At 43.9% G+C, this 21,511-nt stretch overlaps 1 protein-coding gene across 4 annotated transcripts in view; it reads right to left on the reverse strand.

The window, feature by feature from the left end:
* UBR3 (ubiquitin protein ligase E3 component n-recognin 3) overlaps positions 1 to 21,511 on the reverse strand; it is a 266,744-nt gene that overhangs the window by 183,647 nt on the left and 61,586 nt on the right. For all 4 annotated transcript variants that reach the window (XM_040357780.1, XM_040357782.1, XM_040357781.1 and 1 more), the window contains exons 5-11: positions 20,509 to 20,558; positions 17,328 to 17,394; positions 13,451 to 13,581; positions 11,105 to 11,333; positions 7,582 to 7,761; positions 5,125 to 5,258; positions 3,635 to 3,721 (exon numbers count right to left, since the gene is read on the reverse strand). In XM_040357780.1, coding sequence (XP_040213714.1) covers positions 3,635 to 3,721; positions 5,125 to 5,258; positions 7,582 to 7,761; positions 11,105 to 11,333; positions 13,451 to 13,581; positions 17,328 to 17,394; positions 20,509 to 20,558 — 878 coding nt within the window. The remainder of the gene's footprint in view (positions 1 to 3,634; positions 3,722 to 5,124; positions 5,259 to 7,581; positions 7,762 to 11,104; positions 11,334 to 13,450; positions 13,582 to 17,327; positions 17,395 to 20,508; positions 20,559 to 21,511) is intronic.

Raw genomic sequence — 21,511 nt, forward strand, 5'->3', positions numbered from 1 at the left:
GTCCGTGAATGTCCGTGATAGGCGGAACTGTGTCTGCTGAGAAACATCCACCACAGAAGTGACCAGGAGGAGACCGCGACTTTAAACAATGAATGGACTCCTGCAGCCGGTCATTTTCGGGCACAGTGACGATGGGCACAGTGAGGCGTGCAAATAGGCATTGTTGACCCTCTTTTCCGCTTACAGTAGCTGCTGCATTCTAACCCTCGGCTAAGTTTTCCCAGTTTTTATGTGGTAAAACTAGGTATCTCGGCTTATACTCGGGTCGGCTTATACTCGAGTAAAAACGGTATATGTTTACAACCATAACTGTTTTATCTAGATTTTCACTTTAAAAAAATCTTTTGAGATGGAGATGAAGAAAATTTATAGTAGAATATACAAATGTATTAAAGCGGGGGTTCACCCAAAAACTTCTGCAGTATGCTGGATTTTTTTTTTTTTTTGTACTTATCGTTTTATCAGCCGTTGTTATCCGGCTCCGAGCGGGGATTCTTTCCAGGTATAGGCGTTCCTAAGCCAAGCGGAGTTGATTGACGGGCTGCTAAAGCGCGTCACGCCTTTCGAAAATACCCGAAGTGACACTCGAGTGTTTACGGTGCCTGCGCAGTCAGCTCTACACGGCAGGCGCCGTAAACACCCCGAGTGTCACCTCGGGTATTTTCGGAAGGCGTGACGCGCTTTAGCAGCCCGTCAATCAAATCCGCTTGGCTTAGGAACGCCTATTCCCCGCAGATATCGGCATACAAAAACAGCATACTGCAGATGTCAGCAGTATGCTGGATCTAATGGCAGAAAGTTGATTTTTGGGTGAACCTCCGCTTTAAATACACATACTATGATTAAACTCTGAGGGTGTTCAACATTCTACGATACATATCAGATTATCTACTGCCTATACACAGACAATTCACAGACAGAATTCAGCTAAAGCTAGAACATCTTTCAAAAAAAAGATCTGCTTCTTCAGACAGAAATGGAAACCATAGTATGTCTAACATCTAACATTCTACATAAGCATAAATCGATCCACAATGGACTGTAGTGGATCAGAGGGGACAGAGTCTTTAGCCCACCCACGAGGAGCCCCTGAAGGATAAAATCTCTCCTACAGTAGGTGTTTGTGATATTGTGTTTTTAGCACGACAGCATCGCGCTGATTCTCGGCGACATGGTGCCGAGATCTCGCCGACATCTCGCACTTACTGGAATAGTGACAGCACATCCCAGCAAGCGCGTCATAGAAGCGACGGGAGATCCGACTTGGATTCCCGCCAATTCTACACGTGTGCGGCGTTTGTTATGAATCCTGAGGGGGAAGTCCCCGCCGGATTTTAAATAAAAATCCGGCATGGGTTCCCCATGTTGATGAGGACAGGGCCCCTTCCCGACAACCCTGGCCGTTGGTTGTCGGGGTATGCGGGCGGGAGGCTTATCGGAATCTGGGAGCCCCCTTTAATAAGGGGGCCCCCAGATACCGGCCCCCCACCCTAAGTGAATGGATATGGGGTACATCGTACCCCTAACCATTCACCTGTAGGAAAAATGTCAATGTTAATAAACACACCACACAAGGGTTTTTAAAATAATTTATTTTTCTGCTCCGGAGGCCCCCCTGTCTTCTTTATTAGCTCTGTTTACCAGGGGGGGCTTCTTCTTTGACGTCTTCGGGTGGGTGGGGGCCGCCGTCTGGTTCTCTTCCACCGCCGGGGGGGGGTCGCTTTTAAAAAAGCCCCCACCCCCGGCGGGTTTCCTCCAGCGTCTTCGGCGGGGGGGGCTTCTTCTTCCGCTATCCCGACGGGTCTTCTCCGCTATCCGGGGGGTCTTCTCAACTCTCCGGGGTCTCCTATGTTCGCCGCTCTCCGCTGTTGACTCGGCGCACCCCGGTTCTTCCTCCAGCTGTCCGGTGCCTTCTCCTTCAGCGCTGAACGTCTATCTTCTTCTTCCGTGCTGTGACGTGTTCTTCTTCCGGGCTGTGACGTCATCTTCTTCACTTCTCCAGATGTTGACACGCCGGCTCTTCTCGCTGAAATGACGGATGCGCGCCTTGCATCGGACCTATATAGGCCTCACAGTCCCATCATGCTCTGTACCTACCCATGTGATACCTACCCACGTGGGTAGGTATCACATGGGTAGGTACAGAGCATGATGGGACTGTGAGGCCTATATAGGTCCGATGCAAGCAGAGCACCTGCCATTTCAGCGAGAAGAGCCGGCGTGTCAACATCGGGAGAAGAAGAGAAGACGTCACAGCACAGCGGCCTGAAGGGAGAAGTAGAAGTCGTCACACAACAGCGGAAGAAGAGGAGAAGACGTCACAGAACAGCGGAAGAAGGAGAAGGCACCGGACAGCGGGAGGAAGAACCGGGGTGCGCCGAGTCAACAGCGGAGAGCGGCGAACATAGAAGAAGACCCCCCCGGAGCGGAAAAGACGTCACAGAAGAGCGGTGAAGACCCCGGAGAGCAGGAGAAGACCCCCGGAAATCGGAAGAAGCTCCCCCTGGTAAAAGAGCTAAAGAAGACAGGGGGAGCCTCCGGAGCAGACTAATAAAATATTTTAATACCCTGTGTTTTTACCACTTTTCCTCCAGGTGAATGGGTAGGGGTACGATGTACCCCATATCCATTCACTTAGGGTGGGGGGCCGGTATCTGGGGGCCCCCTTATTAAAGGGGGCTCCCAGATTCCGATAAGCCTCCCGCCCGCATACCCCGACAACCAACGGCCAGGGTTGTCGGGAAGGGGCCCTGTCCTCATCAACATGGGGACAGGGTGCTCTGGGGTGGGGGGGCCGAGGTGCGCCCCCCTGCCCCAGAGCACCCAACCCCCCCATGTTGAGGGCATGCAGCCCGGTACGGCTCAGGAGGGGGGGGGGGCGCTCGCTCGTCCCCACTCCTTTCCTGACTGGCCGGGTAGCGTGCTTTGGATACGGGTCTGGTATGGATTGTAGGGGGACCCCCTACGCCGTTTTTTTCGGCGTAGGGGGCTCTCCTTACAACCCATAACAGACCTAAGGGCCCGGTATGCTCCTGAGGGGGGAACCCATGCCGGATTTTTATTTAAAATCCGGCGGGGACTTCCCCCTCAGGATTCATAACAAACGCCGCACACGTGTAGAATTGGCGGGAATCCAAGTCGGATCTCCCGTTGCTTCTATGACGGCTCTGTCTCCATCGCGGCAAGCCAGCTCGGCGCTGGCTCCCGCGATGGGGCTCGTAGGTGCTCAATCTCGCCGAGAAAGAGAGCGAGATTGACACAATATCGGGTTCACCTACTGTATATGGGCTCTGATGCTCAACATTGGTATTCTAGGAAGGCCAATTGGTATTTAGTAGTCTCAGCAGGTATTTAACAATGTACCTTACATATTTGCATTAAGATGATCATTTGTAAATATAACATAGTGACACCTAAAAAACGGCTTCATTTAGTCCTTCCACCTGACAGCAAACTAAAATTGATGAGGAGCAAAGAGACAAGTATATCCAGCTGGACAAGGGGGGGTGTTAACTGAACCTGTTCTTTCCTGCATGGGCATAGCACAGGTTTAACATAAACCCCTTGACCAACAATCACTATGACAATGTATCAGTTTCATTTTGTTCAGACACTAAAAATTCAAATGTCTTACCTCATCCACAAAGTTGATGGCATCAAACCAATCTTGAAGTGCTTCAAGGCAATACCGGACAACATTCCTTGTGTACTCCTGGGTTTCCTACAAACACAAATATGCATAAGCCTACTGCTGAAACAAACACAATGGTTGCATTTGATCCTGGAAAAATAAAATATATCCGATAAGTAGTCGTACTATTCAGGTGAAATAAATATATATCAAAATGCTCAATCCACAAATATATAAAAATAAAATAAAATAAAAAAGCAAATAAACATTTTTACACAATTTTCGAACATAATTGGAGCTGAAAAAAGTCACTTTCTTTAAAATAAGAACTCTTATTCTGGTGTATCAGCTTTGTGATTTGAGCAGCATATATGGTAAATATTAATCTCTCAACAATAGCATGTTAAACAACTACATACTGTAGTCAAAATGAAAATGTGAAATATCCCATACAGTGGAACTCATTTTGAAATTGGATTTCCAAATGAAATTGCTGGTTCTCTTATTTAATGAGTCACTGACTTGGAATAAGGTAAATCTTCAAATATGTGTATGAGTTCCAGATCAGTGACTCATCAGACAGACATCTAGAATTCTCAAGTCAGAAATGGCAGCTTCCACATTACTCATGGTAGGGGTGAAGGTAGTATAAGCACTTTACATAGTATGATTTTTGATACATGTTAACTATAAATACAAAAACACATGCAATTTGTTAGCACAAGAATTCATATACCGTATTTACCGGGGTATAGCGCGCTCCCGCGTATAGCGCGCACCCCTAAACTTGACCCGGATTCCTGTGAAAAAAAGATTTTTTGTACTTACAGTTTTAGCGTCTTCCGTGGCGGCCTCGTCGGGTCCGGCGTCCGTCTGCGGCTTCGGGTGTCCTCTTCGTCGGGTCCGGTGTCCTTCTGCGGTGTCCTCGCGTCCTCCCCGCTCGTTTCCCGCGCCGAGTTTGAATACTGCGCCGACATATACCGAGCGCAGTACACTCGTGTATCGTCGGGCAGGCTCGGCTACTCTCGTGATGACAACCTGTACGTCCAGGACGTCAGCGCGAGAGTCGCCGAAACTGCCCGAAGATACACGAGTGTACTGCGCTCGGTATATGCCGGCGCAGTATTCAAATTCAGCGCGGGAAATCGGGTATCGGCGTATACCGCGCACCCACGATTTTGCCCTGATTTTTAGGGCAAAATAGTGCGCGGTATACGCCGATAAATACAGTAATTTCACGTCAATGCAATGGGTCATATTGCATTGAAGTGGGATTTGCATATTTACGCAGTATTTTTCTTTTGGTTATGTTGTGATTGCACTACACTTTTTTCAAGGAATACTACTACTACTCGTGATGTGTATTGCTTTACAACAAACGCATCAAAACGGCAACCAACTCTTTGATGTCCTCCCTTTGTAACGAGAGGGAAACAGACTTTTGCACTTTAGCTGGATTATTGGATTTTGCCCATTCAATATATTTTACCTACCCTGACTTTGCAGTGGGACAGAAGACCCCACATTGGCTGGGCACAGGCTTCAAGTTCAGCAGCAAATGCAGCATAATATGTCTGGGACTCGAACTCTACATGTTCACTGATTTCCCTCTTATTTAAATTCATACCTAGAATAAAAGCAAGGACAGGTTAATGTATTCACAGTTACAAAAGAAAATGTAAAAAAAACTTTTTTAAAACATTTGGTGTTTATCATTATCATTACTAGCTTCTGTTTTCTCCTTGAGACTCCAGTGGTGAGATTTCCCAGCCGTTTCCAGCACTCTCTTTCTGGTCTAACAAGGGTATTTTTCTGTACGGGGAGAATAGGACCCACCACATGCTGCTACTAAGATGCAGACTTGGGAACTCAAGTACTGTATAGAAAAAAATATATATATTTAAAAAAAAGATAACTCACTCATTGGTTGCAAAACAAACAGTTTGGATGGAGTTGGGAAAGGTTTGAACCTCTGCCAAGATTTTACTTTTGCCAGTAACCTGTTGGGAATATTTTTCCCCACTCCCATGGCACCAAATGCGTTCTGACAGTGTTATTGAGACAAAAGGGAGGCAAAGTCTTCCCAATGCAATGCATGAATCGATCCATTGGTCATAGAGGGGGAGGCTGGAGAGAGGGCGTGGCGCCTGTGCGCCCTTATGGACGCACCGCCACTGACCTACACAAGGCTGGAATGGGCTGCAAGACAAATCGCAAACCAGCTTGATGAGAGAGCGACAGCAGTCGGTGCGATTATTCACAAATTGGAGAAATACAAAATAACTGGCCAATCTCCCTTAGTCTGAGGTCCATGCAAGATCTCGCCTTGTGGAGTTTCAATGATCCTGAGAATGGTGAGGAATCAGCCCAGAACTACACAGGAGAATCTGGTCAATGAACTCAAGGCCGCTGGGAGCATAGTCACCAAGAAAACTATTTGTAACACACTACGCCCTAAAGAACAGAAAACATGCAGCGCCCGCAAGGTCCCCCTGCTCAAGAAAGCACATGTGCAGGCCCCATCTGAAGTTTGCTAATGAACATCTGAATGATTCAGAGGAGAACTGGGTGAAAGCGTTGTGGTCAGAGGAGACCAAAATCAAGCTCTTTGGCATCAACTCAACCCACCGTGATTGGAGGAGAAGAAATGCTGCCTATGACCCCAAGAACACCATCCCCCACCATTAAACATGGGAGGTGGAAACATGGGAGGTGGAAACATGGGTTTTGGGTTTTTCTGCGAAGGGGACAAGACAACTTCACTGCATCAAAAGAGACGATGGACGGGGCCATGTAACATCAAATCTTGGGTGAGAACCTCCTTCCCTCAGCCAGGGCATAGAAAATGGGTCGTGGATGGTTATTCCAGCATGACAATGACCCAAAACACACGGCCAAGGCAACAAAGTCTCCAGACCTTAATCCCATAGAAAATATGTGACGGGAGCTGAAGGTTCAAGTTACCGAATGTCAGCCTTGAAACCTTAAAGCGGGGGTTCACCCTAAAACTACTTTCTAGTATTACAATGTCCCGACACATTACAATACAATTATGCCTATTTTTTTTTTTTATGCTGTACATACCTCGGTACAGCTAGTTCACCCGTGGCTTCCGGGTTGCGAATCCCGCGGGAGTGGGCGTTCCTAACTTGCTGGTGATTGACGTGATTACCAAAAACGAGCTCCCCCCCGTCGCGTAAGCTGCGTCACGATTGCCGAAAGAAGCCGAACCGCGAGTCGGCGCTATACTGCGCCTGCGCACCGCCGCGCGGCTCCTTTCGGCAATCGTAAAGCAGCTTACGCAACGGCTTAAACTGTGGAAAAAAATGGTTTTGTTTTTTTTATATATTTTTGGGGGATATTTATTATGGCAAAAAGAAAAAATATTGCTTTTTTTTCAAAATCAACGCTCTTGTTTACAGCGCAAAAAAAAAAAAAAAAAAAAAGAAAAAGCAGAGGTGAGCAAATACCAACAAAAGAAAGCCATTTGTGGGAAAAATTGGTGTTGGTGCAACGTCGCAGGACCGTGCAATTGTCCGTTAAAGCGACGCAGTGCCAAATCGCACAAAGTGCTCTGGTCAGAAAGGGGCTGAAGTATTTAAAATAAACCTACTATTAAAATTATAGACTGATCATTTCTTTGTCAGCGGGCCAACGTACAAAATCAGCAGGGGATTAAATACTTTTTACTGTACAATCTATATTCAGTTTCCTTCAAATCAAAACTTAACAGAATTTTTAGCCAAAAGAAAAAATTTAGTGCATAAGAAAACACAAAAATTACTTAAAAACGCCTATTTCTGAATTACAAAATCAAGCAAATGCATCTTTAAAAAAATAAAATAAAAAAAAGAGAGTGCACATGTACTAACAAAACTATGGTACACAAGCACACATAAAAGTACAAAGTTATATACTACAGCATAAATTCAGAAAATAATAATGCCTACCTTGAAAGAAAGATACAAAATTCATCCAAGTGACTAACAATCCATGATCCTCTAAGAACTTTTTGGCTACACTTTGGTGAGACAAAATATTTATGAAGTCACTGACGAGTGGCCAGTAGGTATTATTCTTCAGTAATGCTTCCCCACAATTTACTACTACGTGTAAACTGTTTTCTTCATCTGAAAAAAATAAAAAATAAAAATACATAAACGGTCAAGATTTATACAGCACTGCTAGCCAGTACAACTAGCTGGGTGTCCTTCCCTTTCCCTGCAATATAGTTTAGTAACCCCCCCCCCCCCCCCCCCCCCAAAAAATACAATGTGCATAGAATCAGAGATTGTCCTACCAAGTACTAAAAAATATGTGACAGATGGCCAACGCACCCAGAAACCTATTCTCTAAATGTAATGACTGTGGGGAAATAACACACACAAAAATTTAGCATCAACGTAGCTCAAGAGACGACATACAGTGGATATAAAAAGTCTACACACCCCTGTTAAAATGTCAGGTTTCTATGATTTAAAAATGAGACAATAATAAATCTTTTTAGAACTTTTTCCACCTTTAATGTGACCTATAAACTGTACAACTCTAAGTGAAAGACAAACTGAAATCTTTTAGGGTGGTGGGGATAAAAAAATAAAATAAATGTGGTTGCATAATTGTGCACACCCTCTTATAACTGGGGAAGCAGCCGTGTTCAGAATTAAGCATTCAAACTTGTGTTAAATAGAAGTCAATACACACCTGTCATTTAAAGTGCCTCTGATTAACCCCAAATAAAAGTTCAACTATTCTAGTAGGTCTTTCCTGACATTTTCTTAGTCGGATCATACAGCAAAAGCCATGGTCTGCAGAGAGCTTACAAAGCATCAGAGGGATCTCATTGTTAAAATGTATCAGTCAGGAGAAGGGTACAAAAGAATTTCCAAGGCATTAGGTATACCATGGAACACAGTGAAGACAGTCATCATCAAGTGGCATTACCAAGAACTGGATGTCCCTCCAAAATTGATAAAAATAAGGGTCAGGACGGCTGCCAAGAGGCCTACAGCAACATTAAAATGAGCTGCAGAAATATCTGGCACGTACTGGCTGTGTGGTAGATGTGACAATCTCCTGTATTCTTCATATGTCAGTGAAGCATGGTGGTGGCAGCACCATGCTTTGGGCTGTTTTTCTTTAGCTGGAACAGGGGCCTTCATTAAAGGTAGAGGGAATTCTGAACAGTTCCAAAAACCAGTCAATATTGGAATAAAACCTTCAGGCTTTGGCTAGAAAGCTGAACATGAAGAGGAACTTCAGCATGACAACGACCCAAAGAATACATCCAAATCAACAAAAGAATTGCTTCACCAGAAGATTACAAGTTTTTTGGAATGGCCCAGACCCTGAATTTGACTGAAAATCTGTGGGGTGATCTGTAGAGGGCTGTGCATAGGAGATGCCCTTGCAATCTGACAGATTTGGAGTGTTTTTGCAAAGAAGAGTGGGCAAATATTGCCAAGTCAAGATGTGCCATGCTGATAGACTCGAATCCAAAAAGACCGAGTGCTGTAATAAAAATCAAAAAGGTACTTCAACAAAGTACCGTATTTATCAGCGTATAACACGCACTTTTGCCCCCTGAAAACAGAGGGTAAACAGTGCCTGCATGTTATACGCAGATATCATGTTTTACCAACAGGGGGCGGGGATCATGCGGTGCACCCCAGGAGCCACCCATTGGGGGGGGGGGTGTCAGGCCTGTCGTCCCGCCTATCCTGAACCTGGGACAGAGCTCCCTGCATAGTTGAGAAAACTTGCCAGCTAGTCATTGAAAAACGAAGCTTGCAAATATCTCAATAGCTCAGTTTTTTTCTGGCTGCTCTCCTCCTCCCACTCCTCCTTCTCCGAGTGTAGCTTTAGATTGGAGGAGGAGAGCGGTCACGTGACCATCTGTGAAACATCAGGAGGAGAGCAGTCATGTGACCAGGCCAGTGGGAAAAACAGAACTATATGGAAGCTTCATTTTACAATAAGAGTGACACAGGAGGAGCAGTGTGGAAGGGGCTGCAGTGATTTGTTTTACTTAACTATTGTGTATGCTGGCAGCGTTGTCCCAGGAAACTGGGGGGCTCCTGGGAGTGCAGGGAGGGAGCTGTAAACTGGATAGAGGGCGAGCTGTATATACTAAATGGGGGTGGCTGCTGTATACTGGATAGATGGGGTGGCGGCCGTATACTGGATAGAGGGGGTGGCGGCTGTATACTGGATAGAGGGGGGGGGCTGGGGACTGTGTACTGTAAAAAGGGCTGTGAAAAAAAAATGTCCCCATAAACTTCCCTCTTAAAATTGGGGTGCGTGTTATACGCCTGTGCGTGTTATACGCCGATAAATACGGTATTAGTTTTCGTTTAAGGGTGTACACACTTAGGCAACCATATTATTTTAGTTTATTTTTACTTCCCTTCACCTAAAAGATTTGTTTGTTGTTTAACTGAGTTGTTCAGTTTATGGGTCACATTAAAAAGGTGGAAAGTTCTGAAAGGATTCATCTTTGTCTAATTTTTTTAGATCACAGAAAACTGACATTTTAACAGGGGTGTGTAGACTTTTATATCCACTGTAGGTCCTATGGATACATTATTACATACGAGTATTATGTAAAACAAATGCTTTTGTCGTTTGTTAAAAACTACATCATAAAACCTTTTTGTAAAATGTGAAAAAAATATCTCAAACAGATCAGCACCCTGCTGCAAGTTTTCACCATGTGACTTTCTACAGACATACAATGTTGCAGACGGATTACTGGGAAACTCCAGGAGACAAAGGATTCCTCCTGCCTACAACCGACCAAAGACGTTACATTAAAATGTAGCGCTTTTCTGAAAAATTATACAGTTGCTGTATATTGTCACATATCTGCATTCTAGTCATGCAGATTGGTAGTTAATAAAAAATCCAGTTTTTGCAGAGAGATTAAGAAAATTTTACAGTTAGTTGGAGCAAAATCAGCCAATGCACACGTGTGTATATTATATTAGGATTGAAAATGCAAATACTTTGTGGGGCACAAATTTAAATAATGACACTGTGCTGCGAAGACCAAACAAATGCTTATTTTTTTATTTATTTTTTAAAACCACTTCAGACTCCACCAAAAAGGAACACGGGACTTGCTCACGTTTTAAATGCTTATAGCGTCTCTACTATGGTTCGCATCATGTGTAGTTTCCCCTCTTTTTTTGATCCGAATTTATGTGATCCAAAATTTACCCAAGATTTACAAAAGGAGACCGTAACAAAATACCCTGAAGTGAATCTGACCTGGCCTAAAACATTACCAATGTAACAGTGCAGTGGCAGCACATAGTTGTGTGAATAGCTTTTCTGGAGTTCTTTAGATTCTAGGCCCAGACTGAAAATGGAGCCTAGGCTTCTGCCCAAATTGAGATTAAGTTCTACCTAACCTGTGCAGAGACCCATACCCTGTCATTTAGATGCCAAAAGCACTTTTTAGTAATATACTACCTTGTAATTCACTTTTGATAAGGCAACTTTCCATCATATAGAGCAGCACAGTGACCATAATGTCCAACAGCTGGCATTCTTCAGTGACTTGGCGAGCCAGCTCCTCATTGCTGAATAGCTGGACACTGATGTGCACAATTCTATTAGACATGGTGTCCGATTCATGGCTTTTCTTCAGTGTTTTCATGATGAACGCATAGTGCTGTACAAATGTTTTTGTAAATGCCATCTGTAAAAAAGAATGACACGTCATGAGTATAATCTTCAGAAACAAAATTCTCAGACAACAGCTACTAGCAATCTAATTTCATATGGTGTATTGCGCGGTCAGAATAAAAACTTCCTCCCATCTACCTTGTTGGTGTGGATGGAGGAATCTGTTGGTCGATCAAAAAAAGAAAAAAAAAAAAACACATACAAAATACACAAAGGGCTAGATTCAGGTAGCAGTTACGGCGGCGTATCTCCAGATACGCCGCCGTAATTTCAAATCTGCGCTGGCGTATCTTTACGCCGATTCTCGGCAGATAGGTCGAAAAAATAGGCTTCCTCCGCCGACGTAACTTGAATGCGGCGGCGTATAATTGTGTGCATTTTTTTCTTCCGTTGTTTTCGGCGTAGAATATGCAAATGACCTAGATACGCCGATTCACAAACGTACGTACGCCCGGCGCAATTTGTTTACGTTAGGCTTTTTCGGCGTAAGGTTACTCCTGCTATTAGGAGGCGCAGCCAATGTTAATTATGGACGTCGTTCCCGCTTCGAAATTTGAATTTTTTACGTAGTTTGCGCAACTCGTTCGCGAATAGGGCAGGACATAATTTACGTTCACATCAAAACCAATACGTCGTTGCGGCGTACTTGGGAGCAATGCACACTGGGATATGTACACAGACGGCGCATGCGCCGTTCGTTCAAAACGTCAATTTAGGTCAGGTCATCATAGATTAACATAAAACACGCCCCCCTTCCACATTTGAATTACGTGCGCTTACGCCGGCCCCATTTACGCTACGCCGCCGCAACTTACGGAGCAAGTGCTTTGTGAATACTGCACTTGCTCCTGTAAGTTGCGGCGGCGTAGCGTAAATACGATACGCTGCTCCGCTGTAACTATGCGCGCCCCTACCTGAATCTAGCCCAAACTGTTTAGACCGCTTTATTCAAACTGCAACAATGTTAAATAGTTGTATGTGATCCTTTTTTTTATATATATATAGACAAATGTAACTTTTAAGGAGGGCCCTTTTAGTAAAGCATTAATAAATCATGTTTGCAACAAAGAAATTAATTCAGGTACAACATTTCTTTGCAAAGTAGAGTGAAGTAAAAGCTGCTCTCCAAGGTTTTATACAACCTTTGCAAACTCAAAACACTCCGTTTCGCTTTACTTACACTTGTACAACCATTGAGGCCCAACCTGTGGCCTTCCAGCTGTTGCAGAACGCCAAGTCCCATGAGGCATTGTAAGGCTAAAAAAAGGTAAAAGCAATACTCCCACAGGCAAATGCATGATGGGACATGTAGTTTCACAACAGCTGGAGGGCCACAGGTTGAGCACCCATGCTAGACCAACGTAACTATGGAAAAATTACCATCTTAAAAAATGTAAAATATAAAAAATGCAGCTGACAACCTTTTCGTTTGTACGGACCCTTTTAATTCACTACTTTTGTTTATGTGAATTACATGTATGGAAAAAAAAAGGTAGCTTGTTACACTGAATGCTAAAAAGTCATTTATTTTAAGGTTCCCAATATTACTTTTGTCTTGTCAACAGAATCCCTTTGATATTGCTGCTAAAGCCCAGGCAAACGTTCACAAATTTGGACAAATGGGGAGAGACGGAACCAGGGCCGGCCTTTGGGGTGAGCGAGCTGTGCGGCCGCACAGGGTGCCATGGGCAACAGGGGCGCTGTGCGGCCATCACAGCTCACAGAATGCAAGTCGCAGTCAGTTGCTCACATGATCACATGGGACCCAATGTACCAGGCGGCACTTTCAGGGGGGCGGCAAATTGCACAATGTCTTGGGGGCGAGGGGTGAAGATGCGGGGGGGGGGGGCCACAGGATTAGCTCGCACAGGGCGCCTGAACACCTAAGGCCGGCCCTGGACGGAACCTCCTCACCACAAACATACACGTGACAGCACTTAATGCCTTAATACCATCACCAAACGAGGGCACCATCCTGTGTGAAGCATGGGGACACCAAGATTTTACAGACCAGTCATTTTGGTTTGTGGCCCTGCCTCTTCCTGCGCCTTGCTACTGGTTCACTTAAAAAACAAAACAAAAACCACAATGATTTCACATAGATCATTCTCGATTCAAGATTCTGTTTACCTTATACTCTTGATCAGGCAGCATATTAAGTAAAAATGTAACCATCTTTTGGGGAAATTCATACTTCACTGTCCAAAATAACAATTCTTCTAGAAAACATTTATGTTTCAATATATCCATAATAGACTGATCTGTAAACAATTAGAAGACAAATAAGACATGAGGTACATGATAGACTGAGCTATCAACATTTTTAACAGCAAATACAGTTTAATTTCAAGAGCTACAGTTCTATCTACCATGCTGCTATACACAGAAATAAACTACATAATAAAAATGTATTTGTTTTACAATAGTTAGGCAAGGTAAAAGTCAACATCTAAGCGACAATAAGTACTTACAAGCCTGTTAATGTACATAAAAGTTAAATTTTCCAATCGTTTTTATTAAAGGGGTTGTAAAGGCTCATTTATTTTCTAAATAGGTTCCTTTAAGCTAGAGCATTGTTGGTTCATTTACCTTTTCCTTCCATTTCCCTTCTAAATGTTTTTTTTCTTTGTCTGAATTTCTCACTTCCTGTTTCTCCTCAGTAAGCTTGCCCCCCATCATCCATGGGGGTTAGTCAGCCAGAACAGCTTACTGAGGAGCAACAGGAAGTGAGAAATTCAGAAAACAAAGAAAAAAATACATTTAGAAGGGAAATCGAAGGAAAGGGTAAGTGAACCAACAATGCACTAGCTTAAAAAGGAACTAGCTGAAAAGGAACTTATTTAGAAAATAAAAAACAAACCTTTACACCCCCTTTAAGGTTATAAACCACTGGACAAACTTATAGCTGCTATCAATCAAATTCTGTGGCGAAGGAGCGGGGCTGAGCTACCCTGTCTATAGATGTAGCCAGCGGCACGAGTGCCCCCATGCAAAAGTGGCTTACTATGCTGGACATTCACTGAAAAGGAGGAGCCAGGAGCACCAGTAGCAGATCCAAAAAGAGGAGGATCATGGCTGCTCTGTGAAATTCCAGTGCACAGGACAGGTAAAGTACATTAGCACCCACTGCTGTCAATCAGAGCCAGTGTGGACGGAGAAGGGGGTGAGGCCAAGCCATGCTGTGTGTGTCTGAACACCCAAGGCAGGGCTTGGGAGCAACTTGCTATGTATGGGGGCACTCGGCATGGGGCGACCAGAAGCACCAGCAGGTGACCCAAGAAGAGGACCATTGCAAGCAGAATCTAGTGCCCGAAGAAAAAGAACTACAGGCTGCCCCAATAGTGTGGAGTCTGGATAAGTCTCAAGTATTACCAAGGTCACACCAATCCGGAAGTACTGCTTCAAGGTTTAGAGTAGAAGGCAGTAAAGAGTTGACTGAAGGATCCAAAGAAAACCTTTCAGTAAGGGAGAAGAAATCCATCAGCTAAGGACACTTACAAGAAATAAAAAATGATATTTCATGGAGTAGGGAGGGGCTTATACAGGTACAACATGGGCATGACCAAAAGCTTTGCCATAGGTTTGCATTAAAGGTGAAAAAAACAAGGGTTTACAATCCCTTTAAGTGTAGGTATAACCAATACTTTTTTGTTTTGGATAGAGCATAACAGAGTTAAAGTGGAGTTCCACCCATAAATATAACATTACATCAGTAGTTTTAAAAAAATTAGTCCTTTAAGAAAAACATATTTTTTTTTTTTAGATGCCTTCAAAGTGTTGTTGCTAGGCAGAATAGTTAATCTTCCCTCTTCCTGCACCTAGGTGCTTAAGCTTTCTAACCTACACCGCACAGACTCCTGGGAATGTAGTGGGTGTAACTTTCCAGGAGTCTGAAGTGTCAACTTCCTCTGACACTCCCGTTGCTATTGAAACCTGATCTGAAACCTATTACACTGCTTGTGCAGCACTGCGCATGTGCGAGATCTGCAAGGCTGAAATCCAGGAAGTCATACAGTCTGGCTTCATGATGCCCACACTTAAAATGGCCCCAGTCAATTTCTATTTTATAAAGTGTCTAAATGCTGTAACAACCTAACAAAACGGACCTTAGTTTACAGACTAACTTTACTAGAATACATTAAGCTTGTGTATTACAGGGGTATTTAGATTTAAAAAGTGAAATTGTGGCCGGAACTCCACTTTAAAACCCATCAGTTGTTTTTGTGGTCTGTGTCCCACTGAAGATTTATCTTTACTTCTAGTGCCGGAAACAGGAAACAAACATTTTCACAAAACAGGGGAATTTCTCTCAGACAGTTGTCATTGGAATAAGTGTCTCCATTAGAAGATTACTCCTTAACGCAATCATCACCAGGAGAAATAGTGAAGGCGTATTTATCTAAGGGGCACAGACTGCATTAACAGGAGTTCTAATCCTTCCATACTTTAATCAAAACTGCAAAAAGAAAAAATAGGTTACACATACACTTGGATGCACTGATGAAAAATAATTAGTGGACCAACAATTCGTTTGGTAACTTAAAAGAAGAGGCAAAGACCATTTGCTTTTGGAAAGGGTAGGAATACTCATGATGGAAGGGACAACTGACAGCCATCAGGATTCATCATAGGACTTTATAATGATAAAGCACCTAATTAAATAAAAAAAGTGAAAAATCTGGTAATTCGGGGTGTGGACCAGCATGCGACTCCCTGACTCATGTAATGGCGCTACGTGCCTCCGGATTGGCCTGGCAAAGTCACATGGCTAGTGAAAGACCTGTGTAAGCTCAGACTAGTCGATTTCAAACTTAAAAATACTCTTTCCCTAGTCCCAGTGGCTGAGCGATACAGCAGTGGCACAAGGGAGCCAAGTAAGCCTTTTCCTAGACCTGGTTTGTAAAAATAAATAGCTGCAATCCCAGTCTTCCAGGTTGAAAAAAAAATAAAATAAAAAAGTGCTAACATTTTTAACCCAATTTCTCAGACTCTAGGCTGTCACCCCCAGAGGTGTGTCACTGCACCTGCCTGGGGTCACTTTTCTTCTGCATTTAATAGTAGCTCACACATTACATGCGGAAGAAAGGACAGCTCCCACCAGTGTAGAAGAGGAAGGACACATCACCGGGCCGGCCAGAAGACTGCAGAAAGATATCCAGGCTTTTATTAGGGTTATACCGGTACTAGCTACAGTGTGGGGTTTATGGGGTACATAGAGTAGGAGGACAGCTTTTTTTTCCATGCAGAGTTCAGTCCATTAAATCTTCCACTGAGTCGATAGGTGAACCTTCTGCTTTGTTATAGGGATGTCATCAGTCAGTCAGCACAGTGTGTGCGAGAAAACATGTGGGGTGTGTGTGGGGGAGGCAAACTACGCACATTTTTCTGCTAAAGTTAAGATTTTTTTTTTTTTAATACCTGTTCTTTAAAAAAAAAAAAAAAAAACATAAAAAGATACATCTGAGCAAATTTATGCCTATTTCCTCAAAAATTATTGTCGATAAACAGTGTTGTACAAAGATCTAGAACTGCGATCGCACAGATGTAATGAAACTGTCTGATTAGGTTATTCTTTAACACAAACACTAGCTGCCTGGAAGTTACATATTCTCTCTCTGTGCTTGCGTGGGTTTCCTCCGAGTACACCGGTTTCCTCCCACACTCCAAAGACATGTTGGCAGCTAAATTGGCTCCAGTCTAATTTGACCATAGCATGTGTGTTTGTGTGCTTCTGAGATAGGGATCTTAGATTAAAAGCTCCTTGAGGTCAGGGGCTGATGTAAAATGAGTGTGTATGTATGTAAAGTGATGTATAAATTGATAGCGTATTAAAATACCTGTAATTAACAAATACAATTTGGGCACTTCACAAGAAACCCATACTTAAAGCCTTCTAACTGTAGCAGAGTGCTCTGGGCTGTGTAACCCAAGACACTTGACATTCACTTGTTTGCTTTAACGGATGTACTGTTAACAAGTCAGCAAGGTCAAGTAAAGCAATACATACCTTTGGTGCTACTGCTCAACTTTACTCGTTTTCGTTTGCCTACAGATGGCCTATCATCTGGGTCCTCCTGCGACACAAAGAAAAAAAAAAGTTATGTCAACTAAACTACAAGGCCTCATGCCCACGGACATTTTTACAGCCACTTTTATGAGTGTTTTTTGCAGCTTAAAAACGGCTCTCCATGTTAGCCTATGGCCTCATGCCCATCAAAAAAAAAAAAAACAGGACCAGTGCGTTCTGAGGCTCCAGTGTTAGAGCTGTAAAGACGTCAGACGCTGACAAAGGGTGTTAAACGCGATTTAACAAGGCTCAACGCTGTGTTAAGCCTCGTCCGGCGTTTCTTTCTCTATTCAAAATCAATAGTTCCCTATGGGAGCCAATTGATTTGAATAGGAGGATGCACCAGAAGTCGGATCAAGATGATTTGACTTGCGGGGCGACTCGTGTGCAGAGAATCTTGAAGGGGAACCCCGCGGAAAAATAAAATAAAAAATGAGCATGATGTTCTTCCCAGGATGATACCAGACCCTTCGAATCTGGTATAGATCTCAAAGGGAATCCCCCCCCACACCAAAAAAAAAAAAAATGGATGTGGGGGTTCCCCCAGGATCCATACTAGACCCCCCCCCCGCCTAGACCATACCAGGCCACATGCCCTCGACATGGGGGGGGGGGTTGGTGCTTTGGGGCACAGGTTTTTAAAGTCATTTATTAGGTAGGTCCGGGGGGTCTTCTTCCGACTTTGGTGGTTGGTGGTAGTCTTCCGAATCCGGGAGTCTTCTCCCACTCTCCGTGTGCCTTCTTCTTGCTCTCCGATGCTTTCTGCCTTCTGCCGGTCCTCCGCTAGCTTCTTCCAACTCTTTTACTAGCGGTGAATCGGTCTTCCCCGTCCCCTTCTTCCCTCTTCTCTTTTGATGTTGACTCGACGATCTCTCCCGCTGTAATGGCGGGTGCGCGGTCCGCAACTATTTATATAGGCATGGGGCGCCACCTCTTATGACTTCACCGCCCGGAGCATGATGGGATTGTGACTATATAAATCGTTGCGGACCGCGCACCCAGCATTACAGCGGGAGAGATGGTCGAGTCAACATCAGAAGAGAAAAACGGGAAGACGACGGGGGGAAGACTGGTCCGCCGCTAGTAAAAGAGCTGGAAGAAGATAGCGGAGGACCGGCAGAAGGCAAAAAGCACCGGAAGGAGCGGGAGAAGAAGCCGGAGAGAGCGGAGAAGTTGGAAGAAGACCCCCAAAGTCAGAAGAAGACCCCCAAAGACAGAAGAAGACCCCCCAAAGACGGAAGAAGACCCCCCAAAGACGGAAGAAGACCCCCCAAAGACGGAAGAAGACCCCCCAAAGACGGAAGAAGACAGCCAGAGCTGCCTAATAAAATTACTTTAAAAACCTGTGTAGTGTGTTTTTTTTATTGACACTTCTCTCCCAGGTGAATGGGTAGGGGTACGATGTACCCAATACTCGTTCACATAGGGTGGGGGGGCCGGGATCTGGGGGCTCCAAGATTCCGATAAGCCCCCTGCCCACAGACCTTTCCTGACCTGCCGGGCCACGTGCTCGGAAAAGGGTCTGGTTTGTATCCTGGGTGAACCCCCACACCGTTTTTTTTGTGTGTGGGGGGAAACTCACGCAAAAAAATAAAAATATTTATTTTTCGCGGGGTTTCTCTTCAAGATTCTCTGCACACGAGTCGCCCCGCGAGTCGGATCATCTTGATCCGACTTCTGGTGCGACCTCTATTCAAAATCAATGGGCTCCCATAGGGAACCACCGATTTTGAATAGAGAAAGAAAAAACGCGTCTGTAAGCTAGCGTGGCGAAACGTGCATTGAATTCAATGCAAAATGCGAGGTTAAAAAAACGCGTTAGAAACGCTGCTTTTTTCCTGGCGTCTACTAGCTTTACAGCCCGTTTTTTTAAAACGTCCATGGGCATGAGGCCTAAAAATGAATCTAACAGTATATCCAGCAATATTTGATGCTGTACAGGGGTCTGCATCTCTGGGTGCCTGAGCCAACATTCTGTTGCTAATGTACAATGGAGGTCTATACTGTAAATGGAAGGTTAGTGAGTTGAAGTTAGAGATAGTTAAAATGCCGCAGAGTGTTTTAAAAGTGCAGCCAGAATAAAATAAAAAACACCACAATGATCAGCACAAGGGATATAACAGTCAGTAAGATGTGCCCCTTCTATTACAAGGAAAATCCTCCTCAGAAGAAGCATCAACTGCCCCAATCACTATCACCATTCAGCTAAATAGATGACCAATGCTCTGAATATGGGCTCCAGCAAAGGGAAGAATTGAGGGCACATTCACAGCTGCACGCTAAAACAATCTGTTTTAGCGTGCAACTTGTGTCCAGTGTAACAGCACTGTGTAGCAGTCAAGACAAGACTTGTGTTTTACAACATAAGGTGCCATTAACCTTTATTATGTACTTTATTGGAAGTGAACACTCCATTTAGGTCTTTGCACAGCAGCGGAGTGCCACCCAGTGTGCTGTGTAAAAAAACATGCTTCCTTTACCCGCACATTAGGCCTGGTTCATACCTATGCGTTTTTTGGTGCTTTTTGCAGAAATGCACTACAGTTTATTTAACAAGGTTTCCTATGGGACACGTTCACATCAATTTTTTTTCTGCCACTGCATTTTTGGAAAGGGTCAGGGACTTTTTTTTTTTTTTATGTAAAACGGTGCTTTTATTTCTTTTTTTTGGTTCAATAGAGTAGCTGCAGAAAAGCATGTTGTGCATTTTTGCCACGATTTGGGTTTTTTATTCTGTCCAAAACAAACTGCCCCCCCCCCCCCCCCTAAAAAAATACAAAATGTAAATCGCAGGAAAATCATGCGTGTGTAAAAATGCAAAACACACTGCAAAAACGATCAACCGCAAATTGCATAGGTGTGAACCAAGCCTTATATATCAACCCAGCTGTGGTGTAAACAGTGCACATAGAAAACAGTTTTCTATGTGCTCTAGTGGTGCCCTATGATGATCCAGTGTGGAAAAATGCAGGTCACGCCATCATGTGTTAACAATTTCAAGGGAAATGTTAATTATTTTGGACAGCTCTTTATTTAATGCCCATTGGTAGAGAGTTTTAGAACAAAAATAAAAAAACATACAGCATAGGCTTGCTTTAAATGAGAAATGTTAATTACTAACCTCGTCTGAAGAATCGGATGCAGCTGTTGCCCCTTCTGCACCTGCAGTCTCTGCAAAACAAATGAACTGTGTAAAAACCTTGTGGCACAAGCTTCCAAACAAGACCTGTGGCATGAAAGCACAAAGCTAAGCAAATGATCACTGCAACAACTTTATGCAGAGAACAAAAAAAAAAAAAAAGCGACTAATTTCTGTGACCAGTTTGAGAACCTGGTTAGCTATACACAGCTTGAATTTCATCCAATTTTTGCTGAATCAGCTAAAATTTGAAATATGGATGACTTGTCCGCACAATAGTCAGGCTGTCATGTCTGCTTGAATAGCCAGTAGCAGGTATTCCTTGCCGTTTGGCATGGATTGGGGAATCTATTAGATTGTCATCATCGTTAGTTTAAAAGTGTATGGCCCCTTTCACACATGCGGACTGTTCATTTCATCAGTTCAGTCACGTTGTTTCAAGGAAAAATAGGACGACGTGTTTATCTATTTTTCAGCTGCTCATAAGGTTTTTCATCTTTTTTTTTTTTTTACAGCCACTAAACAATGCTAAAACAGAATGAAAAAAAAAAAAAACAATTTACATTAGAAAAATAGCTTTGATTTGTTTAAAAAAAATTGATGTTGACGGAAGAGGATGTAAAACTGATGTAAATGGATGATCATCCACTTGCATTTGTTTTTCCATAGAGACGGAGGCAGCTCTTTAATTAGGCGGTTGCCTAAAGCCTCGAACTCACAGGGGCCTCGCGGCCCAATGCATTACCCCAGGTTTGAGGGACAGGGGAGTGGGGCTGCCAGCATCCCCAACAACCAGTGAATATCAGCGACACCACCCCTTGTAATGTCAATGACCCAGCATGCCCTCATTCAATGTCGCCACAAGGGGCGGGTTCACCAGGTGACATCACCGTTATTAACCACTTAAGGACCCCTTCATGCCGATATACGGCGGCAGAAGGGCACGGCTGGGCACAGGCACGTACCTGAACGTTGCCTTTATGAG

This window comes from Rana temporaria, chromosome 6 (assembly GCF_905171775.1).
Source record: "Rana temporaria chromosome 6, aRanTem1.1, whole genome shotgun sequence".
Classification (NCBI taxonomy): domain Eukaryota; kingdom Metazoa; phylum Chordata; class Amphibia; order Anura; family Ranidae; genus Rana; species Rana temporaria.